Raw genomic sequence first — 14,982 nt, forward strand, 5'->3', positions numbered from 1 at the left:
AGCGAACGAAGGAGGGGAGGGAGCGGAGGAGGGGAGGGAGCGGAGGAGGGGAGGGAGCGGAGGAGGGGAGCGAGGACAGGAGCGAACGAAGGAGGGGAGGGAGCGGAGGAGGGGAGGGAGCGGAGGAGGGGAGGGAGCGGAGGAGGGGAGCGAGGACAGGAGCGAACGAAGGAGGGGAGCGAGGACAGGAGCGAGCAGAAGAGGGGAGTGAGCGGAGGAGGGGAGCGAGGACAGGAGCGAGCAGAAGAGGGGAGTGAGCGGAGGAGGGGAGCGAGGACAGGAGCGAATGAAGGAGGGGAGGGAGCAGAGGAGGGGAGGGAGCGGAGGAGGGGAGGGAGCGGAGGAGGGGGACGAGGACAGGAGTGAGCGGAAGAGGGGAGTGAGCGGAGGAGGGGAGCGAGGACAGGAGCGAACGAAGGAGGGGAGGGAGCAGAGGAGGGGAGGGAGCGGAGGAGGGGAGGGAGCGGAGGAGGGGAGCGAGGACAGGAGCGAACGAAGGAGGGGAGGGAGCAGAGGAGGGGAGGGAGCGGAGGAGGGGAGGGAGCGGAGGAGGGGGACGAGGACAGGAGTGAGCGGAAGAGGGGAGTGAGCGGAGGAGGGGAGTGAGGACAGGAGCGAACGAAGGAGGGGAAGGAGCGGAGGAGTGGAACGATCGCAGGAGCGAACAGAGGATGGGGGTGAGTGGAGGAGAGGAGTGAGAACAGGAGCGAGCAGAGGAGGGGAAGGAGCGGAGGAGGGGAACGAGGACAGGAGTGAGCGGAAGAGGGGAAGGGAGCGAGGACAGGAGTGAGCGGAGGAGGGGAGGGAGCGGAGGAGGGGAGCAGGCAGAGGAGGGGAGGGAGCGGAGGAGGGGAGGGAGTGGAGGAGGGGAGTGAGGACGGGTGAGTAGATGAGCGGAGCGAGCGGAGGAGGGGTGCGGGCAGAGGAGGGGAGCAAAGGACGGGAGATAGCAGAGGATGGGCAGGAGCAGAGGAAGGGAGGGAGGACAGGAACTAGCGGAGGAGGGGAGGGAGCAGAGGAGGGGAGGGAGCGAAGGAGGGGAGGGAGGGCGGGAGCGAGCAGAGTGGGAGTGAGCGGCGGAGGGGAGCGAGCGGAGGGGGAGCGAGGGGAGTTGGGGAGGGTGCAGAGGAGGGGAGTGAGGACAGGAGCGAGCGGAGGAGGGGAGGGAGCGGAGGGGGAGCGAGCGGAGGAGGGGAGAGAGGAGGGGAGGGAGTGGAGGGGGAGCGAGGACAGAAGCAAGTGGAGGAGGTGAGGGTGCAGAGGAGGGGCGTGAGGAAAGGAGCGAGCGGAGGAGGGGAGGGAGCGGAGGAGGAGAGAGGACGGGAGCGAGCGGAGGGGGAGCGAGCGGAGATGGGGAGGGTGCAGAGGAGGGGAGTGAGGACAGGAGCGAGCGGAGGAGGAACGAGCGGAGGGGGAGCGAGCGGAGGGGAGGTGCAGAGGAGGGGAGTGAGGAAAGGAGCGAGCGGAGGAGGGAAGGGTGCAGAGGAGGGGAGTGAGGAAAGGAGCGAGCGAAGGAGGGGAAGGAGCAGAGGAGGGGAGGGAGCAGAGGGGGAGCGAGGACAGAAGCGAGCGGAGGAGGGGAGGGTGCAGAGGAGGAGTGAGGACAGGAGCGAGCGGAGGAGGGGTGGGAGTGAAGGAAGGGTGGGAGGACGGGAGCGAGCAGATGGGGAGCGCGCGAAGGTGGGGAGGGTGCAGAGGAGGGGAGTGTGGACAGGAGCGAGCGGAGGAGGGGCACAAGCAGAGGAGGGGAGGGAGCGGAGGAGGGGAGCGAGCGGTGGAGGGGAGGGAGTGGAGCAAACGGAGGGGGGAACCGAGTGTACGAGGGGAGTGAGCAGAGGAGGGAAGCGAGCGAAGGGTAGTGAGCAGAGGGGAATGAGGGTAGGAGCGAGTGGAGGAGGAGAGCAAGCAGAGGAGGGTGAATAGGGGAGCGAGCGGAGGAGATGTGGCGAGAGCGGAGGAGGCCCGTGAGGACAGGAGTGAGCAGAGGAGAGAGGAACAACAGGGAGGGAGGAAGGGTTGTGCAGATGATGGAGGGCGGAGGGGAATGAGCAGTGGAGGGAGGGAGGTCAGGAGTGAGTGAAGGTGTGAGGAGGAAGGAAGCGAGCGGAGAGGGAAGAAAGGAGGTAGTGGAGGAGGGAGGGAAGAGTGGAGGGAGGGAAAAGGAGAGTGAGTGGATGATGAATGAAAGAAGGGAAGTGAGTGAAGGAGGGTGAGGAAGGCAGTGAGAATAGAGGGATGGAGAACAGAAGTGAATGGTGCAGGGAGGAAAGGGAGTGAGGAAAGAATAGAGGGAGAAGGGGAGTGAGCGGAGGAGGGAAGGATAAGAGTGAGCAGATGTTTCTGTCTCCATCTCTATCTGTCTCTCTATTTCTCTGTCTCTTTGTCTGTCTGTCTCTGTCTCTCTCTCGCTCTCTGACTCTCGCTTTCTCTCAGTTTCAGTCTCTCTTGCTTTCTCTCAGTCTCTGTGTGTCTCTCTGTCTCTGTCTGTCTCTTTCTGTCTCTGTCTTTCTCTCTCGCTACCTCTCGCTCTCTCTCAGTCTCTCTTTCAGCCTCTGTCTCTATCTCTCTCTCTCACACTCCGTCTCTCTCTCTCTCTGCCTGTCTGTCTCAGCCTCTCTTGTACACCCTGGGGCGGTGTTAGGGCCCTGCAACCCGCACGATTGCAAGCGGCCCCGAGCAAGTCCCTAAACCAAACCTTCGCACGGGTCCCACAAGGCAATGCCCACACCCTGCAAGCACACTAATGGAATTCCCCACCTCTTCCAGCGCCTCGAGTCCCTGCTCCACGCCTGCAGAGCGACCGTCGACTTCCTGCGTAGCATGAACGACCAACTGGAGGCCAAGAAACTGCCTGAATCTGTCGAGGTAATGGGAGCAGTTCACATGACAACACCGAGAACCAGACAATACACACCTCTCCACTCCCAGATACCAGCTCCTCCATCACCCACACACAGCCTGTCCCACTCTCAGATACCAGCTCCTCCATCACTAACACACAGCCTGTCCCACTCTCAGATACCAGCTCCTCCATCACCCACACACAGCCTGTCCCACTCTCAGATACCAGCTCCTCCATCACCCACACACAGACTGTCCCACTCTCAGATACCAGCTCCTCCATCGCCCACACACAGCCTGTCCCACTCTCAGATACCAGCTCCTCCATCACCCACACACAGCCTGTCCCACTCTCAGATACCAGCTCCTCCATCACTAACACACAGCCTGTCCCACTCTCAGATACCAGCTCCTCCATCACCCACACACAGCCTGTCCCACTCTCAGATACCAGCTCCTCCATCACTAACACACAGCCTGTCCCACTCTCAGATACCAGCTCCTCCATCACCCACACACAGCCTGTCCCACTCTCAGATACCAGCTCCTCCATCACCCACACAGCCTGTCCCACTCTCAGATACCAGCTCCTCCATCACCCACACAGCTTGTCCCACTCTCAGATACCAGCTCCTCCATCACCCACACACAGCCTGTCCTACTCTCAGATACCAGCTCCTCCATCACCCACACACAGCCTGTCCCACTCTCAGATACCAGCTCCTCCATCACCCACACACAGCCTGTCCCACTCTCAGATACCAGCTCCTCCATCACCCACACACAGCCTGTCCCACTCTCAGATACCAGCTCCTCCATCACCCACACACAGCCTGTCCCACTCTCAGATACCAGCTCCTCCATCACCCACACACAGCCTGTCCCACTCTCAGATACCAGCTCCTCCATCACCCACACACAGCCTGTCCCACTCTCAGATAGCAGCTCCTCGATCACTCACACACAGCCTGTCCCACTCTCAGATACCAGCTCCTCCATCACCCACACACAGCCTGTCCCACTCTCAGATACCAGCTCCTCCATCACTAACACACAGCCTGTCCCATTCTCAGATACCAGCTCCTCCATCACCCACACACAGCCTGTCCCGCTCTCAGATACCAGCTCCTCCATCACCCACACACGGCCTGTCCCACTCTCAGATACCAGCTCCTCCATCACTAACACACAGCCTGTCCCACTCTCAGATACCAGCTCCTCCATCACTAACACACAGCCTGTCCCGCTCTCAGATACCAGCTCCTCCATCACCCACACACGGCCTGTCCCACTCTCAGATACCAGCTCCTCCATCACCCACACACGGCCTGTCCCACTCTCAGATACCAGCTCCTCCATCACCCACACACAGCCTGTCCCACTCTCAGATACCAGCTCCTCCATCACCCACACACAGCCTGTCCCACTCTCAGATACCAGCTCCTCCATCACCCACACACAGCCTGTCCCACTCCCAGATACCAGCTCCTACATCACCCACACACAGCCTGTCCCACTCTCAGATACCAGGTCCTCCATCACTAACACACAGCCTGTCCCATTCTCAGATACCAGCTCCTCCATCACCCACACACAGCCTGTCCCACTCTCAGATACCAGCTCCTCCATCACCCACACACAGCCTGTCCCACTCTCAGATACCAGCTCCTCCATCACTAACACAGCCTGTCCCACTCTCAGATACCAGCTCCTCTATCATTCACAAAACTCTACACCTAGTTCAAACATGACACGAAAATTGGTGGAGTGGTAAATAGCGAGGAGGGAAGCCTCAGGCTACAGGACGATATAGACGGGTTGGTTAGATGGGCAGAACAGTGGCAAATGGAATTTAACCCTGAAAAGTGTGATGTGATGCATTTTGGAAGGACTAACCAGGCAAGGGAATACACAATGAATGGTAGGACCCTAGGAAGGACAGAGGATCAGAGGGACCTTGGTGTGCATGTACATAGTCCCCTGAAGGCAGCAGGACAGGTAGATAAGGTAGTGAAAAAGGCATATGGGATACTTGGCTTCATTAGCCGAGGCATAAACTATAATAGCAGGGAGGTTATGATGGAGCTGTACAAAACGCTAGTAAGGCCACAGCTGGAATACTGTGTGCAGTTCTGGTCACCACACTATACGAAGGATGTGATTGCTTTGGAGAGCGTGCAGAGGAGATTCACCAGGATGTTACCTGGGCTGGAGCGTTTCAGCTATGAAGAGAGACTGGACAGGCTGGGGTTGTTTTCCTTTAGAGCAGAGAAGGCTGAGGGGGGACCTGATTGAGGTGTACAAAATTATATGGGGCATAGATAGGGTAGATAGAGAGTAACTTTTCCCCTTAGTAGAGGGGTCAATAACCAGGGGACATCGTTTCAAGGTAAGGGGCAGGAGGTTTAGAGGGGATTTGAGGAAAATCTTTTTCACCCAGAGGGTGGTTGGAATCTGGAACTCACTGCCTGAGAGGGTGGTAGAGGCAGGAACCCTCACAACATTCAAGAAGCATTTAGATGAGCACTTGAAACGCCATAGCATACAAGGCTACGGACCAAGTGCTGGAAAATGGGATTAGAATAGACAGGGCTTGATGGTCGGCGCGGACACAATGGGCCAAAGGGCCTCTTTCTGTGCTGTATGACTCTATGACTATGACTTATGTGGGTGTGGTGTAACTTGAGAGTGTTATAGCCGAGGGTTATACTGAGGGTGGGGCGTATCAGAGAGAGTGCTATAACAGAGAGCCTTATATTGAGGGTGGGGTGTGTGACAGAGAGAGTGTTATAACTGAGAGCTTTCCTGCATTACAACAGTTTCAAAAGTACTTCATTGACTGTAAAGTGCTTTGGGACGTCCGGTGGTCGTGCAAGGCGCTATATAAATGCATGTCTTTTCTTTATACTGAGGGTGGGTGTAACAGAGAAAGTGTTATAACTGAGAGCTTCATATTGAGGGTGGGGTGTGTGACGAGTACATATCTAGGGCTGTGAGCGTGTCTCCCCGTGACTTAATATTCTGTTTATGTGACAGGAAGTTCCTGTTCTCATAGAAGAGCATCAGATGTTAATGAGACAGGTGCTGCAGGATGCAAGGCTAATTGGACTTCAGCAGGAAGGAGCTGCCATCTTGGTGAAGCTGAGGAGAGAGACGGTCGCCATCAGCGGCTCAGAGGACTACAGGTGAGTTTCAAAATGGTGGACCCTTGGCCCGCGGCACAATTTGTGCATTAAGAGTTAAAACGTCCATCCTCAGAAAAACGCAATTTGGTACAGTGTTCACAGCCACCATGAGAAGGAATTCATCCCCCTCTGATTTATGACTGGATTTGACCCCACGTCTCCAAGAGTGAATGGTCAGTGTCTGACCCACTGTCCCACCCGGTCCCCCATCAGAGAAGGGAGACCTTCACTCCCCTCTGTAGCTGGATTTGACCCAAGAGGGTGAAAGGTCAATGTTCTGCCCCACCCAGTCTTTCATCAGAGAGAGGAGACCTTCATCCCCCTCTATCTGGGGCTGGATTTGACTCCAGAGGGTGAAAGGTCAAAGGCCTGACCCTATTATCCAGGCACAGCGTCCGAATTTGATGTTCCTGGGATTGAGAGAATGTTTTCATGTGATTTAACAGACGGTTCCCTCACAGTCTCTCTTTAATGACTTGGCTCCGTCTGAAAGGTCACATTGCACTCGCCCTCACAATGCTGCTGATTATTCTGCTCACCCCACCCCCCGCCCCGGACCGTGGGTTGCTTTCTAGCTCAGGAATGTTGCTGGCTCATGATGTTCGGAGCTCCTCCCCCGCACCCTTTGAAGCGATGCTGCTGGCCAACAGAATTCCGGTCCCACGAAATCAGTGTGACTTAGAAAGGCAGAGGTCATGGTTCAGCCCCGTGGGGGCTGGCAACTGGACTCTCTTGGCATCAGAGGCAGTTTTTTAAGTGATGTCTCATTTTTAACTGTTTGGCAGCTAAATCGATCAGATAATTGTTGTTTAAAACAGTACCTCTGATTGCAAGGGTACGGTAGCATAATGGTTATTTTACTGGGATTAGCTTCTGTCTCTGATGGGGGACTGGGTGGGGCAGTGGGTCAGACACTAACCTTTCACCCTCTGGGACCTGGGGTCAAATCCAGCCCCAAACAGAGGGGATGATGGTCTCCTCTCTTTGACAGACGACTGGGTGGGGCAGTGGGTCAAGCACTGTCTGCAACCCAGATGGTGTTCAATAAAATCATAGAATCATAGCATGGTTACAGCACAGAAGGAGGCCATTCGGCCCGTCGAGCCTGTGCCGGCTCTCTGCAAGAGCACTTCAGCTAGTCTCACACCCCGCCCTTTCTCCGTAGCCCTGCACATTTTTTTCCTACAGGTACTTATCCAATTTCCTTTTGAAAGCCACGATTGAATCTGCCTTCACCACATTTTCAGGCAGTGAATTCCAGATCATAACCACTCGTTGCGTAAAAAAGTTTTTCCGCATGTTGCCTTTGGATCTTCTGCCAATCACCTTAAATCTGTGTCCTCTGGTTCTCGACCCTTCAGCCAATGGGAACAGTTTCTCTCTATCTACTCTGTCTAGACCCCTCATGATTTTGAACACCTCTATCAAATCTCCTCTCAACTTTCTCTGCTCTGAGGAGAACAACCCCAGCTTCTCCAGTCTATCCACGTAACTGAAGTCCCTCATCCCTGGAACCATTCTTGTAAATCTTTTCTGCACCCTCTCTAAGGCCTTCACATCCTTCCTAAAGTGCGGTGCCCAGAATTGGACACAATACTCCAGTTGAGGCCAAACCTGTGTTTTATACAGGTTCCTCATAACTTCCTTGCTTTTGTACTCTATGCCTCTAGCCCAGGATCCCATATGTTTTTTTAAGCGCTTTTTCAACCTGCCCTGCCACCTTCAATGATTTGTGCACATATACCCAGGTCTCTTTGTTCATGTGCCCCCCTTAGAATTGTACCCTTTAGTTTGGATTGCCTCTTCTCATTCTTCTTACCAAAATGTATCACTTCGCACTTTTCTGCGTTAAATTTAATCTGCCACGTGTCCGCCCATTCCATCAGCCTGTCTATGTCCTCTTGAAGTCTATCACTATTCTCCTCACTGTTCACTACACTTCCAAGTTTTGTGTCATCTGCAAATTTTGAAGTTGTGCCCTGTACACCCAAGTTAATATATATCAAGAAAAGCAGTGGTCCGAGTACCGACCCCTGGGGAACACCACTTTGTACCTTCCTCCAGTCCGATAAACAACCGTTCACCACTACTCTCTGTTTCCTGTCACTTAGCCCATTTCATATCCATGCTGCCACTGTCCCTTTTATTCCATGGGCTTCAACTTTGCTAGCAAGCCTATTATGTGGCACTTTGTCGAACGCCTTTTGGTACATCAACTGCATTACCCGCATCAACCCTCTCTGTTACCTCATCAAAAAACTCAATCAAGTTAGTTAAACACGATTTGCCTTTGAAAAATCCGTGCTGGCTTTCCTTAATTAATGAATCCACACTTGTCCAAGTGACTGTTAATTTTGACCCGCATTATTGTTCCTAAAAGATTCCCCACTACCGAGGTTAAACTGACTGGCCTGTAGTTGCTGGATTTATCCTTACAACCTTTTTTGAACAAGGGTGTAACATTTGCAATTCTCCAGTCCTCTGGCACCACCCCCCGTATCTAAGGAGGATTGGAAGCAAGCAAAGCAAACCAAATTGCCTCTACTGATTGTGGCATTCTAAATTACTGACAGGGATGCCATGGAGACGACCTGTGCCCTCTATAACCAGGTGGATGAGGAGGTCCATCGCCTGGTTCAGGTGTCCAACCAGCGCCAGAAGGACCTGGAGAGTCTAGCCGAGTTCTGGTGGTTCGAAGACCAGTTTCGAGAGGTACTGGCAGGCTTGACAAATGAATCTCTTAACGGGATGGCGGAAAGCAGACTAACACCTAGACCATTGTCTATGAAACAATTATTCCAGCAAGAAATTAGGGGTACGGTAGTGTAATGGTTATATTACTGGGCTAGTAATCCAGAGACCTGGACTAATAATCCGGAGAAGTGAGTTCAAATCCCATTACGGCAGCTCGGGAAATTTAAATTCAGTACATTAAATAAATCTGGAATTAAGAAGCTAGTATCAGTAATCCATGGCGATCATGAAACTACTGGATTGTTGTGAAAACCCCAACTGGTTCACTAATATCCTTTAGGGAAGGAAACCTGCCGTCATTACCCGGTCTGGCCTATGTGTGACTCCAGACCCACAGCAATGTGGTTGACTCTTTACTGCCCTCTGAAATAGCCTAGTGAACCGCTCAGTTGTACCAAACCACTACGACAAAGTCAGAACCGCGGGAGAACCTTCACCACACGGACTGCAGCGGTTCAAGAAGGCAGCTCACCACCACCTTCTCAAGGGCAATTAGGGATGGGCAATAAATGCCGGCTTTGCCAGCGACGCCCACATCCCAGGAATGAATAAAGTTTTATTTATTTATTTCCTTCATTTCACAGGCACACAGGGTTTACTACAGCAAAAGCAGAACACTGCAGAAGCTGAAAATCTGAAATAAAAACAGTAAATGCTGAAAACACTTTGAAGGTCAGGCAACATCTGTGGAGAGAGAATCATAGAATGGTTACAGCACAGAAGGAGGCCATTTGGCCCGTTGAGCCCGTGCCGGCTCTCTGCAAGAGCACTTCAGCTAGTCCCACTCCCCCTGCCCTTTCCCCGTAACCCTGCAATTTTTTTCCTTCAGGTACTTATCCAATTCCCTTTTGAAAGCCACGATTGAATCTGCCTCCACCACCCTTTCAGGCAGTGCATTCCAGATCCTAACCACTCGCTGCGTAAAAAAGTTTTTCCTCATGTCGCCTTTGGTTCTTCTGCCAATCACCTTAAATCTGTGTCCTCTGGTTCTCGACCCTTCCGCCAATGGGAACAGTTTCTCTCTACCTACTCTGTCTAGACCTCTCATGATTTTGAACACCTCTATCAAATTTCTTCTCGACCTTCTCTGCTCTAAGGAGTACAACCCCCAGCTTCTCCAGTCTATCCTCGTAACTGAAGTCCCTCATCCCTTGAACCATTCTTGTAAATCTTTTCTGCACCCTCTCTAAGGCCTTCACATCCTTCCTAAAGTGCGGTGCCCAGAATTGGACACAATACTCCAGTTGTGGCCGAACCAGTGTTTTATAAAGGTTCATCATAACTTCCTTGCTTTTGTATTCTATGCCTCTATTTATGAAGCCCAGGATCCCGCACGTTTTTGTAAGCGCTTTCTCAACCTGCCCTGCCACCTTCCAACGATTTGTGCACATACACCCCCAGGTCTCTCTGTTCATGTACCCTTTAGTTTATATTGCCTCTCCTCATTCTTCCTACCAAAATGCACTTTTCTGAAAGAGAGACGGCGCTAACATTTCAGGCCCATAACTTTTCATCAGAACTGGAAGATGTTCGGGATGAAAGGGGCACAACAAGGTGGGAGGCACAACCTTACTATTCAGGGGTGATGCCAGGAAGCATTTCTTCACAAAAAGGGTAGCTCTTTCAGAGATCCGGCACAGGCACGATGGGCCGAATGGCCTCCTTCTGTGCTGTATTGTGCAATGATACTATAAAACCTGGAACTCTCTCTCCACCGCCCCCCCACCCCCCCGCAAAAAAAAAAGCTGGCTGGGGGGTCAATTGAAAATTTCAAAACTGAGATTGATAGATTTTTTTTTTAGCCAATTGTATTAAGGGTCGCAGAACCAAGGTGGGTAGATGGAGTTAAAATACAGATCAGCCATGATCTAATTGAACGGCGGAACAAGGAAGCTGAAGAAGGAAGCTGTAGACTGCAGGAAGATATCAATAAATTGGTCAGGTGGGCAGAACAGTGGCAAATGGAATTCAATCCAGAGAAGTGTGAGGTAATGCATTTGGGGAGGGCTAACAAGGAAAGGGAATACACATTAAATGGTAGGACACTGAGTAGTGTAGAGGAACAAAGGGACCTTGGAGTGCATGTCCACTGATCCCTGAAGGTAGCAGGCCAGGTAGATAAGGTGGTTAAGAAGGCATACGGAATGCTTGCCTTTATTAGCCGTGGCATAGAATACAAGAGCAGGGGGGTTATGCTTCAACTGTATAAAACACTAGTTAGGCCTCAGCTAGAGTATTGCGTGCAGTTCTGGTCACCACATTACAGGAAAGATGTGATTGCACTAGAGAGGGTACAGAGGAGATTTACAAGGATGTTGCCAGGAGTAGAGAATCTTAGCTATGAGGAAAGACTGGATAGGCTGGGTCTGTTTTCCTTGGAACAGAGGAGGCTGAGGGGAGACCTTATTGAGGTGTATAAAATTATGAGGGGCCTAGATAAAGTGGATAGAAAGGACCTATTTCCCTTAGCAGAAGGGTCAAAAAACCAGGGGGCACAGATTTAAAGTAATTGTTGGAAGGTTTAGAGGGGATTTGAGGAAAAATTTCTTCACCCAGAGGGTTGTGGGGGTCTGGAACTCACTGCCTGAAAGGGTGGTAGAGGCAGGAACCCGAACCACATTTAAAAAGTACTTGGATGTGCACTTGGGATGCGGTAACCTGCAGGGCTACGGACCAAGAGCTGGGAAGTGGGATTAGGCTGGATAGCTCTTTGTTGGCCGGCGCGGACATGATGGGCCGAAATGGCCCCCTTCCTTGCTGTAACTTTCTGATTCTATGAACAGACTCGAGGGGCTGAATGGCCTCCTCCCGTTCGTGTGCACAGCTTTTAAGCAAGTGCAGATGCAGGGTAAAGGGGGGTGGAAGGGGCGAACAAATGGGAAGGTCTGAGATAGGGAGGTGGGCAGAAATGGTTAAATGACAAAAGGGATGATGGTGGAGGGCAAAAGGGAATGGTAATGGGACAAGAAAAAAAAGAACAAATGGGTCCAGAGGAGGTATAAATGGTTAGAGCAGAAAATCTGGCAAAGAAGGAGAAGGCTCCCGTGCCCGGGAATGTGGCGGAGAAAGGTATGTGGACCAACCCAACCGGCCGTGTATCGATAGGGGATTGGTTTTACTGTTTTGAAGCCGGTTACTGGCTGGGATTCTATCGGACACAGAGCTAGACAACCTTGGCTCTGTGGGCCTCACTCTCGCCTCTGAGTCAGAAGGTCGTGGGTTCAAGTCCCACACCAGGGACTTGTGCATGAAACCTAAGCTGACACTCTCGGCGCAGTACTGTCGGAGGGGCCGTCTTTCGGATGAGACGTTAAACCTGAGGCCCCGCTCGCCCTCTCAGATGGACATAAAACATCCCACGGCCACTATTTCGAAGAAAAGCAGGGTAGCTCGCTCAGTTGTCCTGGACAATATTTATTCCTCGACCAACGCCCAAAACAGATTAACTGGTCGTTATCACATTACTGTTTGTGGGACCATAATGTGTGCAAATTGGCTGCCGCGTCTCCCTAGATGGGAATAGTGACTTTACTTCCAAAAGTACTACGTAGCAATGCCAGTTTTTTCTTTTTTCTAGACAATAATCTATAGGAAACTGAGCTAACCAGGAATCTATAGGCTATGGAGCTAGCCAGGAATATCTAGGATACAGATTCGGCCAATAACCTATAGCAGGATCTATGGGATAAAGAAATGGACTGATCTATAGGAGATGGATCTAGTCAGAAATTTATAGAGCTACTGAGGAATCAATAGGTTAGAGAACCTGATAATCTATAGAATACAGAGCTAGCCGGGAATCTATAGGACAAAGAACTGGACAATAATGTATAGAATTAGATACATTGGACTAGATCTAGTCAGGAATCTACAGGGCGCAGAGCTGGATAATAATCTATAGAATAAAGATCTCGTCAGGAATTTATAGGACACGGATGCAGACAATAATTTATAGAATACAGATCTATCTGGGAATCTATAGGACACAGAGACAGGCAATAATTTATAGAATACAGATCTATCCGGGAATATATAGGATACAGAGGCAGACAATAATTTATAGAATACAGATCTATCCGGGAATCTATAGGATACAGAGGCAGACAATAATTGATACAACACAGATCTAGTCGGGAATCCATAGGACGCAGAGGTAGTCAGTAACCTAAAAATACAGATCTAGCTGGGAATCTATAGGATGCAGAGCTGGACAATAATTTATAGAGTACAGATCTATCCAGGAATCTATAGGACACAGAGGCAGACAATAAACTATAGAACACAAATCTAGCCAGGAATCTATAGGATGCAGAACGGGACATGATCTATAGATTATGGAGATAACCAGCAATCTATAGGCACGCATGCACACACGTACAAACACGTGCACATCCAAAACCACGTGAACACACAGACACACTAAAACACCCGTGCGCACAGACACACAAACACGCACACACACTGACGCACTCACACACACACACACACACACACGCCCGTGCACTCATTGACATACTCTCACACACACACCCATGCGCACACAGACACGTGCACACACATACACGTGCACACCCAAACACCTGTGCACGCACTGACACACTCGCACACACACAGACACATGCACAAAAACTTTTCTTCTTGACTTCAATCAGGCCTGTTCCTTTCATCATTTCATGTTTTATCTCCCACTCTTTCCCCTCCACCCCCGCCCCCATCCAGGTGAGTGACTGGTTCAGAAATGTGGGACAACCACAGCTGGACAAGAGTGAGGAAATGGGAGACTCGCTCCCTGCTCTCCAGAAGAGACAACAGGAGTTTCGAGACTTCAACCACATGGCACTGGTAAGCAGGGGAGGCAGGAAGCTAGCGATGGTGATATCACAGATGAACATTACACGCACTCCGCATTCTTTCCTTGGCCACCCGGGTGTGCACCAACTCTCAAAGCCATCGCCTTGTTAATGCCTCCAAACCGAGCTGCTGAGAAATCCCGGTTTGCCCGGTCACAGTGCTCAGCTTGGCTGTGTCAGCATAGCTCAGTCAGTCTCACTCTGTCCCACCTACCCACCCCCCCCACTCTACCACTCTCCGACTCTGAAGGTCGTGTGTTCGAGCCCCCACTCCAGAGACTCGAGCCTCCTAATCCAGGGCCGACACTCCCGGCGCCAGTGTTGAGGGAGCGTTCCACCGTCGATGGTGCCGTCCTTCGGATGAGACGTTAAACCGAGGCCCCGTCTGCCCTCTCAGTTGTACGTTAAAGACCCCACGGCCACAATTGGAAGAAGAGCAAGGGGAGTTCTCCCCGGTGACCCCCCTCAACCAACACCACCAAAAAAAAACAGATTAACCGGTTATTCATCTCATTGCTGTTTATGAGAGCTTGCATAAAATGGCTGCTGCGTTTGCCTACATTACAATAGAGACTCCATTTCAAATAGTCATTCATGGGCGCTTTGGAATGTGGTGAACGGTCTCTCATAAAATACATCGACGGCAGCAGCCGCAGAACTGGTCCTAGGGCTAAAGTGTCAGCGGTGCCTAGGCCCGAGGTTCCGCCTCTCTATCTCGCCCTCCTCCTTTAGGACACTCCTTAAAACTTATCTCTTTGACTAAGCTCTTGATCACTTGTCCTAATGTCTCCTTATGTGGCTCGGTGTCGAATTGTGTCTGATAATGCTCCTGTGAAGTGCCTTGGGATGTATTTGCTATGTTAGCTAGTATCAGTAATGGTGACCATGAAACTATCGGATTGTCGTAAAATCTGGTTCACTAATGTCCTTTCGGGAGGGAAATCTACCGTCCTTACCTGGTCTGGCCTATATGTGACTCCAGACCCACAGCAATGTGGTTGACGCTTAACTGCCCTCTGATATGGTCTAGCAAGCCACTCAGTTGTAACAAACCGCTACAGAAAACAATAATAATAATAAAACCGGACGGACCACCCGGCATCGACCTCGGCACCGGCTTCGGACATGATAACGGCACACCCAGCCCAGTCAACCCTGCAAAGTCCTCCTCACCAACATCTGGGGCCTCGTGTCAAAATTGGGAGAGCTGTCACACAGACTAGTCAAGCAACAGCCTGACATAGTCATACTGGCAGAATCATACCTTTCAGCCAATGTCCCAGACTCCTCCATCACCATCCCTGGGTATGTCCTGTCCCACCAACAGGACAGGCTCACCAGAGGGGGCGGCA

At 51.7% G+C, this 14,982-nt stretch overlaps 1 protein-coding gene across 1 annotated transcript in view; it reads left to right on the forward strand.

Moving 5' to 3' along the window:
• Nucleotides 1-14,982, forward strand: part of LOC147119533 (pleckstrin homology domain-containing family G member 4B-like) — a 58,826-nt gene that overhangs the window by 27,014 nt on the left and 16,830 nt on the right. Inside the window, exons 6-9 of the mRNA XM_085985106.1 lie at nucleotides 2,767-2,865; nucleotides 5,878-6,026; nucleotides 8,600-8,738; nucleotides 13,500-13,622. Of these exons, the coding sequence (XP_085841232.1) occupies nucleotides 2,767-2,865; nucleotides 5,878-6,026; nucleotides 8,600-8,738; nucleotides 13,500-13,622 (510 nt within the window). The remainder of the gene's footprint in view (nucleotides 1-2,766; nucleotides 2,866-5,877; nucleotides 6,027-8,599; nucleotides 8,739-13,499; nucleotides 13,623-14,982) is intronic.

The sequence above is a fragment of the Somniosus microcephalus genome, chromosome 4 (assembly GCF_052327205.1).
Source record: "Somniosus microcephalus isolate GS21.2 chromosome 4, FLI_Smic_1.0, whole genome shotgun sequence".
In the NCBI taxonomy this organism is placed as follows: Eukaryota; Metazoa; Chordata; class Chondrichthyes; order Squaliformes; family Somniosidae; genus Somniosus; species Somniosus microcephalus.